The sequence below is a fragment of the Physeter macrocephalus genome, chromosome 9 (assembly GCF_002837175.3).
Source record: "Physeter macrocephalus isolate SW-GA chromosome 9, ASM283717v5, whole genome shotgun sequence".
In the NCBI taxonomy this organism is placed as follows: Eukaryota; Metazoa; Chordata; class Mammalia; order Artiodactyla; family Physeteridae; genus Physeter; species Physeter macrocephalus.
This window is the reverse complement of record NC_041222.1, coordinates 89,765,017-89,777,298: the sequence shown is the minus strand read 5'-3', so window position 1 is coordinate 89,777,298 and position 12,282 is coordinate 89,765,017. Positions and strand designations below refer to the sequence as shown.

General features: G+C 39.6%; 1 protein-coding gene across 1 annotated transcript in view; it reads right to left on the bottom strand.

Moving 5' to 3' along the window:
- The window catches only part of LOC102977445 (contactin-associated protein-like 3), a 203,004-nt gene that overhangs the window by 1,079 nt on the left and 189,643 nt on the right, over window positions 1-12,282 (bottom strand). Inside the window, exons 22-23 of the mRNA XM_055086950.1 lie at window positions 3,369-3,590; window positions 3,047-3,118 (exon numbers count right to left, since the gene is read on the bottom strand). Coding sequence (XP_054942925.1) covers window positions 3,047-3,118; window positions 3,369-3,590 — 294 coding nt within the window. The remainder of the gene's footprint in view (window positions 1-3,046; window positions 3,119-3,368; window positions 3,591-12,282) is intronic.

The following is a 12,282-nucleotide window of genomic DNA, read 5'->3' as shown; positions in this document are numbered from 1 at the left end:
CATTGTGAGACCCTAAGCAGAGGACCTAGCTGAGATGTGCCCAAACTCCTGACTCACAGAAACTGAAGGATAATACATGTGGATTGTGTTAAGCTGCTAAATAGGTGGTAATTTGTCATGCAGCAATAGATAACTAATATACCATTTTATAAAAAACTGTAGACATATTAATAACATTCAGTTATCTGGAAAGTAAAAGGAAAACATTTCTCTTGTTGGAAATGTACTGAAGATACTAGGTTTGCCAGCGGTTCTCAACCTTGGCTGCATAGCAGACAATAACTCAGATTCTTTTGGTGGGAGGCCTAGGTATCAGCATTATTTTAAAAGCTCCTCAGATTATTTTAATGCACCATCAGGGTTGAGACTGTCAAGCTAAGCCATAGGAATGTTTACTCAAGCTATATCACGTTAGTGAAGAAGGAATCCATTCTGAAACAAAGAGATAAAAAGAAGCATTCACTAGTGAATATAGTTTTAAGATGATTGACACAGGCATTAATTAATATCTCCATTTAACAAATGTAAGCAAACATATGGTACTGCTTAGTTGTATAAGTCAAAATTTGTATTGCAAAATGAGGGTTCTACATTATACTGTGGGACAGACATAAGCAAGTGTAATGGAGCCCAACAAACTCAAAGCTTGGTTGGGTATAACTGGTCACAGAGATTCCTGGGCACATGCTATCAGGAACCCAGACCCCTTCTTACCTGAGAGGAGGTAGCATATTTAGTATTTTGTGAATATTCTTAAGTATTCATAAGTAGAATATTCATTACTTTCAATACATTTTGCATCTCACTTGGGAACAAACAACACAGTTACTTTAGTTATTTTTATGTTTAGCTATAGGACCTTGCTTTAAGAGCTATATCATATCCAATTTTAGTGTCAGGGACCAGTAATCTCAATAACATTGATCAAGCCACTTGATTATATGATGACTCTCACCATTACACTGACCCACCTATACATCCAGGGTTTTCTGTATGTGATTGATCATGTCTAACTCTAGCTTGTTTTTGTTTCGTGAGGTTTGGTGGCATCCTAGAACAACTTCTATCTCTACCTCCTATCTGAAGAGATTGAGATAATTTGAATAATGCATCTGATGCCTTCCATAACATTCCTATCAGCAACTCCAGTGTAAGGGTGTTTTTGACAAACGCTCATGTCTGCCTGTGTCTCTGTCTATCTACACATCTGTCTCCTTCTCTATGCATCCACCTGTCCATCTACAATATGGATCCCTTGGCAAGAAACCCTCTGTGATCTCTGGCTTACCAAGTTTGAATATTGTGTAGGTTGATTCTCCTTTCCTATAACACTCCCTTTGTTTACAAGGGGAGAAAATAATGATGCAAAATGCAGAACATGGAGTAATCCACCTATTGGGATAATCCTTTAAATAAATCAAATATTTCACACGTGGGTGCAGTCTGTGATCAATTAGAAAAAAGTCTGATAATTCTTTTTGGAACAATACACTGGAGGTCTATCTACTCAGTGACTGACAAACCACCCAGCAACCGGCCACCACACAGATGGAAGGCAGGTTCAAGTGAATTGTAGGGCCTAGTAAACTGAGCCATTCTGTCCCTAAGACCTTCTGTGCTCTCATTCTCCATCCCACGTATCAGGAACCAAGTAGGATTTCTCAGGGGAATGATATTCAGCAAGAGCAATAAAATTCTAAGGACCACATCTTTGTTCTATCATCAATTTGACTATTATCTCTGGTCTTGCTAATAAAAGGGAACAAACTATGATAATTTGTGAAATTTTGAACTTGGATTCCTACTTTGTAAATGTTAATCACATTTAAGTTGATTTATTTTCACTTAGCTTTGGCATTATAGTGGTCTTCTCATTAAAAATAAATTAGAATGGTTTAGGATTAAGGTTTAATTTAAATTTTAACAAAAAGTTATTCTTTTTAGATTTGTATTCTAAATAACATTTATGCGTTTTATTTGTTCTTGGAGTTATAAAATGGAGGTCATATTCCTCACTCATTACAAAAATAAAAGTAGTTGAGACAGAAATGGAAATGTTAAAATTCTTACATAGATATGGTCAGCACTTTAAAATGTCTGAATACTTTCCTAATTGTCTGGAGAAAACTGGTGTCTGGATGGATACAGACGAAATGAACAGATCCCATCTGAGCAGGTGTGTAGCCGGCCTGAACAGTGGACCCCCAGTCCTATCACCCAGCTCTAGCAGTAATTACCACACTTTGAGGTAGCAAGGAATGGAGAGCAGTTTACTTCTACTCACCAAGCAGAGTTTGCAAATTACTCACATTTCAATAATCTAATTAAACAAATCAAAACGTTCTTTGAATGATAAGGAGGGAGAATTGAATATTAATTTTTTGAGTCAGACCTGGATAAATTTTGCTTCAAAGGATATATTAGAAGATATTTAAGATGCCATTACTTTTACATCTTCAAATATATATATATACATATATACATATAGATGAATGGATTTATTTGATGGATATCTCTATCTATCTAATCTCTATCTATCTATCTATCTATCTATCTATCTATCCTAAGATAAGCTTGATGCCAGACACAGTTTTATACCTTTATGTTCAGGAAAATGACAATTTGCATAGTTCAGGTGCTTCTCCCAAAATATGTTTTATTTTTAATCTTATTTTTGAATGTTTTGGGCTAAGGGACTGAGAGGTCCATGGCTATTTTAAATCTAAGAAGTAAAAGTAAATGCATCTTAAATATGTATATATCCTGAGAGATACTAATGGCTATATTCAAATGAAAATCCTCTTATTATTCTGTAGTTTGGCAACTATCCTTTAAAAAGTGTTTCAGTGGAGCCATCGATTCCTTCTCCTAAGTGTCTCCAAAGGAGCTGAATTCGTACGTACAATCATGTCAAGAACATGAGCAATTGGATGTGGCCTGCCACTGCCATTGACCTCACAATCAGCACAGATTCTCACGGATATTTTTTGGACTTTGCTAACAGTGACAACAACGCCAAGGACGAGGTCATTCGCGGCCTCGTTACCTCCGATGACCGCGGAGTCACTTCTGTTCGCATTAACTAAGGGCTCTCCCTCATCTGTTGATCCAGAACGACCTACAGTAGAAAAAGGAAGAATGACAGAGAAGAGTGGAAAGGAGAACTTTTGAGAAATCCACAACATTTGAAAGAAGAGCAGACAACGCAGTGACAGAAATGAACTTGAAACGAAGAACCGAGAATGGAAAGACCCAGGGAATGGGAAGGTGTACCAAAAGAGGACTTTTGGAAACCTCTGGGATGAAGACTGGGTGGAAGACCGCGGGCGCAGAGTGACCGCGGGCAGAGGGCCACGCACCTGCGCCGCCTGCGAGCGGTCGGGTCGCCTCCCGCGCTGGAGCTCCGGGCCCCGCCCCCTCCGCGCAGCCGGACGCGGCGGCCACGTGTCCGCGGACTGTGACTCGGGCAGACCCGCCCGGGCGCAGCGCCGCCTTCAGCGGGGCGGCGGGACCGAAGCGCACTGCCGAGAGGCAGCCGGTGAAGCCGCGCGCGCCAGCCCGCAGCGTGTCGCGGTCCGCGCCGGGAGGCCCTGCGGGCAAAGAAGTGGGACACACCGTTAGGGCTCAGGAGCGACTGGCGGGGACGCAGGAATAGCCTGCATCTGCGCAGCAGTGATGAACTGAACTACCCTCCGAGCCCTTCGTTTTTAGGAAAGAGCCGGAGTCGGTACCTGCCGCCTTGGTTGATGCCCTGCGGGTGCTCACTCCCCGTGTGAGTCAAGTGAAGCTTCTTTGGATGCAGTCACGGGGCACTGACGAATGAAATCCTCCGCCAATGCATTTTTCAAAATATTTTTAACAGCATTTGTGGCCAGTAATCTAGGTCTCCTGGGTTGGGGGACAGCAGCGTTCTGGGAATCCCTTCTGCAGTTCCCTCACAATTAACACTTTATTCTGGCTGACTGTTCTGAGCCCCACAGAGAGGGCCTCTCCGTAACCGCAAGTGCTGCCCTGGGAATTCCGCACCACACTTCCTTTCCCCCTCTTCACAAAGGTAGTCTCTGTCCCGGGTCCATAAATCAAGGCTTTTGCCCCCATCAACCCCCTCCTGATCCCCGCCCTCATCCCCAACTGATAGAAGTTGGTTATTAAGACCGAAGAAGAGCAGCAACGGACACAGGAGAGAACATCAATTCGTTCATTTCAGTTATGATTACATCCCGCAGTGCGCTTGCTCAGTGGGCACGAAATCTGACCAAAGGCCCTTAGCTGTAGACTTCAAGTTTAAATGGTGTCAGTCTGGGAAGCGTCCATGTCCCCCACAGAGGAAACCACATCAGTATGAGGCAACTTTGGCATCTGCTGTCAAACTCCCTCTCACTTCACCTTGTGTAGAAAGGCTCGTTGCCTCTTCTTTTTCAAACAATCATACACAGCTACCCAGAATTTACCGAATGATTCCCATAGGCTGGGCATTGTGCTAAGCGATTTATAGACTTTTGAATAGTGGCATTTGAACTCTGAAGCCAGGGGTGTGTAACCACACTTCCAGCTAGCCTTGCCTGGTGCATCAGTTACAGAAGGTCACTCTCCTTGGATCATCCCTCTCTCATGCAACATGTGGAAAGCCCTTGGTGGGCAGTGTGTTTTATTCTTGCCTACCCCTGCACTTAGCTTAATGTCTGTTACATAGGATGCATGCAATATATATTTTATAATCAAAGAATAAATTTAGTCCCATTACCACCCATCTGTGGACAGTTTGGGTACTGAAATTTTTTTTAAATGTGTCACTCTCAAGGTGTGACCTGAGAGATTCAGAGGACCGACCTTGTGATAAAAGATTACTGGCATCGGCTCCAGCTAAAAATGTACGTCCATAGTTGGCTGCCATCTTATGCCACTGAGTTTTACTGAATGTCATGGTAACTAAACACATCCTCATTGTCGCTAAAGTTAAACAACATACCCTGAAGCTTCTATTTAAAGGGTAGCAGAATATGCCACCCCCAAATATGCCATTTTGGCATAAGCATTATTTTCTTGAAAAACAGCGGATACATCCGCTTTCTGTTCCTGAAAGCAGGAGATAAAACTCTTATGGGAAAGCTGCCCTTTTTGTACCAGGAGGAAAAATACATTTTTATGACCAGAGATGAGACCAGCTCAGAGACATCTGTACATACAAACCTTGTTAAAATAACCCCTATCTTCCGTTCATCTCCTCATACATTTTAGTTACTTTTTCACAATCACCACTCTCTGTTCAACCTCATATATAAACACTTGGGCCTGCTTTTTGGGTCTTCATTTTCCTGTAGGGACTCCCACGTACATTAAAAAATCTGTATGCTTTTCCCCTGTTAATCTGTCTTATGTCAATTTAATTCTCAGGTCCAGCCACAGACCCTAAGAGAGGAGAGGTCAAGTGTTGCCTCCCATACAAACTCATGGGGTGGATTTCCTGAATCTTATTACAGGTCTCACCGTTTTTCCTATTAAACTTCATCTCACTATTTCAGTCTATAATTCCTGAAAACCAAATATTCTGTATCCTTATTTCTTCTGGCTTGGAAAAGAGCTGTACCTTCAAGAAAAATGGCCTAACTTTGAGATTTTCAGCAAATGTATTGGGAGTTACTTGGGCTTACAAAATTCTGTTCATGATTTTAAAGTTGCAAAAGTAAATGTTTGCTATGGAAAAGACCTCTAAAAACAACTAAAATTGGGGGCATGCATTTGCATTGTTATAATCATAATAGACATCTGTCTGACACATATAGCTACCTTGGCCAAGTTGATTATACGAGACATCAAAGATCTTTATGCATGTGGAATTTCAGGTAGCTCTTTAAGTACACTGAAGTAAAATGAGCTAGGCACAACCCAACTAAAGGATTATCAATTAAAAGGGTACTTTAAAGATGACTTTACTTTTTAAATTTTGCATTCAGATATTATCTATTTCTTAAAGAAAGGCACCCTTGCTTATGTATACTTGAGAGAATGTCAAGAAGAAATAAGATGGGAGACACTGCAATAGTAACACAGGACTTGTGCAAGGCTAACATCTGAAAAAAAAAAAAATTACAGGTAAAAGAAAAGTTTTAGCTGTTGGACAAACACTAGCTTTCCTGTTCCTGGTCAAAGCCTGACCTGAGCACTACTAGGTAAGGTAACAGAAGGAGTCTCAGGCAGACATTTATCGTAATGAACTAGGCCAATTTTGTGGAATTTATTTTTTAAAGATAACCTAACTTCATGTCTTTAGATAGTGTTGTTACTAAGGAAAGAAACATCAGTAGCATATCATATTGCATTATATTTTCCTGTATTTCAAGACTCTGTACTTAATATTTATACATATATGTGGATTTGTGAGTGTGAATGTGTATGGGTGGATTTATATGTACCTGGATAGCCTATCGTTAATCATGTAGCTGTAACTATGTTATGCATGTACATGTGGGTATAAATATACATTGAAAGGTTTGGTGCTTATAGTTTCCTGTCAATTTTCCATCCTGAGGTCATGGTTTTGATTCATTTTTTGATTGGAGTAATTCTCTAGTATTTTCTTAAGATGGGAAGCTTGATTAGTATTTAATCTCAATCTTTCCTTGTTATCCAAAATATCTTTCTTTTAACCCTGTCAGATAAATTATATATTAGATGCATGAGTTGCAACCATTCTTCTTAGCAGTATATCATTCTCTCATTTTTATTCTATTGTTGCAAATGAGAAGTTGGATGCTGATGTCAATATCATTATTTTCCATTGTAGTAACTTCTGTCTAGAAAGTCTGAAAGATTTTTCTCTATGGTTTTGTAATTCACGGATTTTCCCAGAATTTCCCCAGATGTGTGTCTTTTCTCATCAGAATCAGTGAGTCCTTTCAATCTGCAACTCAGGTTTTCCTTTAGCTCAGAGAAATTTTTTTAATACATAAGTATTGTCTTTGCTTCTAATTCTCTTTCTGGATCTCTATTTATTCATATTAGGTTTTCTAGGTCTAACTTGCAAATCTGTTTTATTTTTCCCTCCTAATTTCTACGTCTTAATCTTTTTGCTTGGTGGCTTGAGACATTTCATCTACATGATACTCCATGCCACTATTCAAGGATAACCAGTGATGATTCTCTCCGTTAGATCACTCAAATTTTGAAAAATCATATTTATTTTAATTACCAGAGTTGGTGCTTGTGTCTGTGTGTGTGACTTTATTAAAATCTCTTTGAGTGCCAAGTTTCATCCTAGTTGTCTTCTGTCTTCTTCAATAGCTCTCTTTTGATGCAGGAAATTTTATTTGTTGTTTTTTCTTCTTTCTCTACCCCTACTCTTGCTTTTAGATTCCCTTAGTGGTGGCATCATTATTTACTTATTTATTTACTGGGACTGCTTATTGGGACTCCATGGTTAAGGATGTTATACGATACACAGGTCCTGACACTGTGGACAGTGCAGCTTCTCTGCCCTATAGTCAGCAGCAGAGCTGCATTCAGACTATCTGACTTCTTATAAAGCATAGGAAGAGGTCTCTGACCCTCACCCTCACCATGGTAGGAAGGATGTGGCCCGATAATCCATCCCTTTCTCAGCTCCAGGGGGAGAAGAGAGGATGGGGACTGTAATGTGGAGCAATGTTGCCCTTCCCTTTGGAAGTCTTGAGTTCTCTGCAAGGCGAACTTTCCCCAGGATCCACGGTCTTCACACACCACCCTAAGACTCTGCTATGTACTCCTCCTCCAGTCCACAGGGCAAACTCCTACCCCAGCTCTCTCATTCACACTTTCCTGCCTCCTCTTGCCTGCTGGGCTGGCCCTATAGTTCCTAGGTTCAGGGGCACAAGCAAGTTGAATTGCGAGTAGAGGCAAGTCTTATGGTCCAAGCTGCATTTCCCAGAAACAGGTCCACACAAAGTCAGCATCCAAATTAATAGAACTGTGCTTAGAAAGACAATGAGTGCAAATCTATCTTCCCTGTTAGCTGACTCCTGAAATTCCATCATTAAGTTCCTTCCTTTTGGCTCAAAAATTTTCTTCCCTTTAAAGTGTAAAGAGAAAAAAAAGGTGGGGGAACCTTAGGAGAACACTTAGTGCATTATTAGAAATTTACACATCAGGATGAAAACGTCTGATCAACCTCTAGCTTGAGAACACAGGCATCAACAGGAAGTAAGGGGAAATCAGGTGCAGTTTCATGCTAGGAAAGAAGGGGAAGGGAAAGTGGTCTGAGCGTGGATGTGAAGAAAAGGCCTGTTTAGGAAAAAGTGAGCTTAGGGCTGAGGATAAAGTTCACTTCTACTGTAATTTTGAGTAGAATCCCTTAACTCACTTTGGATAAAAACAGATTTAATATATTTTTTCTCTTAAAAAATGTCTATGGTACGAAATCTTGAGAGCACCATCAAATTTCCAACAATTCAGGACATAGACATTCTCAACTGTCTCAGGTATTGGGTAGTGTTGCCTTTAAAATATATTGCCAAGGCCATGCATTCCAACACACGAGATGCTTTCTGGTTTTGTGAGGAACAAGCATGTTAAGAAAAGGTTCACAAGGAAAAGGAAGGAGCAAAGAATTAAAATGTGTGAGAAGAGCTTTCTTTCTGCTACCCACAATGAGCAGTGTTTCTGAAAGGCACTGGCAGTAAACAGTGGAACAGCAAATGGTGCATTTCCAAGATTCCCTGAGGCTCTCATCCACAAAGAAGAATCAGGAAACAAAGTGAATCGTCCACGGAACTGCAGGAAGCAATGAAGAGCATCAGAAGGGGTAAATATGTAGATAAATGAAGTGAATATCGACTGTTTAAAACAACAGCAATAATAATGTCCTGTGGAAAAAATAAAATTAAAAGTAAAATACTTGACAACAATGGCAAAAGGGGTGGAAAAGGGAGTAAACTGGAAAAAAAATAAGGTTTTTACATAGTTTGGGAAGTGTACATTCAAAGTAGTATATAATAAACCAAGGATGAATCAGTCATTAATCTTAAGAGTAACTGATAAAAAAATACAAAGAGGTACAACTATAAAGCTAATACAGGAGATTAACAGTCCCAAACTGGAAGCAATTCAGCTGCCCATCAACATAAGAATAAACAAACTGTGGTATACTCATGCAATAAAAGACTCTCCAGCAAAGAGAGCAAGTGAACTACTATTACATGCAACATGGATGAATGTTACAAACATTTTAGTGAATGAAATTGGCTAGACTGAATATAAATATCAACCTGCTATTTATTTCGGAGTTGATGCAACCAGAGTGAACTTCCCTTATGCTAGCTAAATAAATGACATAATTAGAAAATCATGCTAGACAGACTTTTTCAGTCTCATCTTTCCAACAATTCAGGGTTGGAGGGACCTGATTTTCAGAGTCAGAAAGAAGTGAATTGTTCCCCCTTCCCTGCACCCCACCCCACCCCACCAAACTATCCCCTGGCACTTGCAACCAATACCTGGCAAGAAATCAGGGGTGATTTGGGACCCTAAGCACTTTAACAAGCACTCCTAGCAGGTATTTACTGGAAGAATATTCTTTAGTAAATGATATCAACTCTTCCTATAATGACATTTCAATAGTCTCTGCCACCCTTTCACATGACAAGGAAATAATGTCAGAATCTACATGTTTGCTGCTTTTAGCTCGTCAGCTCTTTTTAAAATTGTGACTAGGCATGTGCAGCCTTCTCTTGATGTGCCCTCACTCCATCTCAGAGGTCCTTAACCCTGGGCCTTTCCAGTTCTCCCCCTCTATTTCCCATCAAACCCTGTTCTTGAATAAACTCATTCACACTAGAGAATAAATGTCCAGTTATGACTCAGTGTTCTAACTCTCCCAGGTACATGTGCAGAAAAGGCATTAGCAAAAGAAATAAATCTCTAATGGATTTTTTTCCTTATTTTTGAGATTCATTTCAGATGCCATAAAATTCACCCTTTTAAAGTATACAATTCAGTGGGTTTTTTTACAGAGTTGTAAAACCTTTCCCAGTATGTAATTGCAGGATCTATCACCCTGAAAGAAACCCTGTACACATTAGTGGTCACTCCCCACTCCAACCTCCCTCCCAGCCCCTGGAAAACCTAAACTACTTTCTGTTTCTATGAATTTGCCTATTCTGAACATTTCATGTAAAAGAAATCAGACATTATGTGGTCTTTTGTGTTTATCTTCTCTCATTTAGCATAATGTTTTCAAGGTTCATCCACGTGGTCCCATGTATGAGTACTTCATTACTTTTTATGGCTAATATTCCATTGTACACCACTTTTGTTTATCTAATCCTTAGTTGATAGACACTGGGGTTGTTCCCAATTTTTGGTTATTATTAATAACACTGCTCTGAAAATTTGTGTACACCTTTTGTGTATGGATATATATTTTCAATTCTCTTGGGTATATACCTAAGAGTGGAATTTCTGGGTCACCTGGTAACTAAGTTTAACGTTTTAAGGAACTGCCAAACTGTTTTTCCACAGCAGCTGCACAATTTTACATTCTCACCAGCAATGGACAAGAGTTCCAATTTCTCCATATCCTCTGTGACACTTGTTACTGTCTGTCTTTTTGATCATAGCCTTCCTATTGGTTGTGAAATGGTATCTTGCAGTTTTGATTTGCATTTCCCTGGTGACAAATGATTTTGAACATCTTTTCACATTCGTATTTGTATATCTTCTTTGAAGAAATGTCTAGTCAGATCCTTTGGCCATTTTTAAACTGGGTTATGTCTTTTTACTGTTTAGTTATAAGAATTCTTTATGTATTCTGTTTATCAGATACAGGACTGGCAAATAGTTTTTCTCATTTTTGTGGGTTGTCTTTTCACTTTCTTGAGAGTGTCCTTTGAATTACAAAAGTTTCTAATTTTGATGAGATCCAATTTATTTTTCTTTGCTGCTTGTGCTTTTGAGAATCCATGATCTAACCCAAGGCTTTTAAGAAAACTTCTCTAAAAAAACCGTTGCCTAATCCAAGGTATATGGTGTTAGGCAGGGGTCCAACCTGATTTTTTAAACTTGTGGATATCCAATTGGGCCAGCACCATTTGTTGAAAAGATTGTATTTTCTCCATTGAATGGTCCTGGCACCAATGTTAAAAGTCAACTGACCATGAATATATAGTTTTACTTCTTGACTCTCAATCTAGCCCACTGACCAATATGTCTATATTATGCCAATACCATACAGACTTTACTACTGTAACTTTGTACTAATTTTTGAAATCATGAAGGATGAGACCTCCAACTTTATTCTTCTTTTCAAGATTGTCTTTCATTTCCATATGAATTTTGGGTTCAACTTGTCAATTTTTGCCAAAAAAAGGCCATTTGGATTTTGATAGAAATTGTGTTGACTCTGTAGATAAACTTGGGGATCACTGCCATCTTAGCAATGTTGAGTCTTTCAATCCATGAACACAGATATCTTTCCATTTATGTAAGTCTTACATAATTCCTTCCAACAATGTTTTGTTGTTTTCGGTGTAATGTCTTGCACTTCTTTTGTTAAAGTTATTCCAAAGCATTTGATTACTTTTGATACTATTGTAAATAGAATATTTATTCTATTATTTCATTCTTCATTTTATTCTTGTATTGTTCATTGCTAGTATATAGAAATATAGTAAATTTTTGTGTGTTGGTCTTATATCTTTTCCAAAACTGTTTATTAACTCTAATAGCTTTTTTCATGGATTCCCTACGAGATTGTGTCCTTGACCAACAGAGATAAATTTTACTTCTTCCTTTTTTTTTTCTTTTTTTTTTTTTGTGGTACGCGGGCCTCACACTGTTGTGGCCTCTCCCGTTGCGGTGCACAGGCTCCGGATGCGCAGGCTCAGCGGCCATGGCTCACGGGCCCAGCCGCTCCGCGGCATGTGGGATCCTCCCAGACCGGGGCCCGAACCCGGTTCCCCTGCATCGGCAGGAGGACGCGCCACCACTGCGCCACCAGGGAAGCCCTACTTCTTCCTTTTTTATCTGGATACTTTTAACTCTTTTCCTTGCCTAACAGCCCTCCTTCAAACCTGCACTACAGTCTTGAACAATAGTGGTAAGAGTGGACATCCTCATCTCATTACTGATCTTAGGGGAAGACTTCCATTATTTCACCATTAAGTGTGATAATAGCTGTGGGGTTTTTGCAGATGCCCTTTTCCATGTGAGGAAGTTCCTTTCATTCCTAATTTGTTCAATGTTTTCATTATGAAAGCATGCTGGATTTTTTCAAATGCTTTTTCTGTGTCTATTGAGGTGATCATGTGTTTT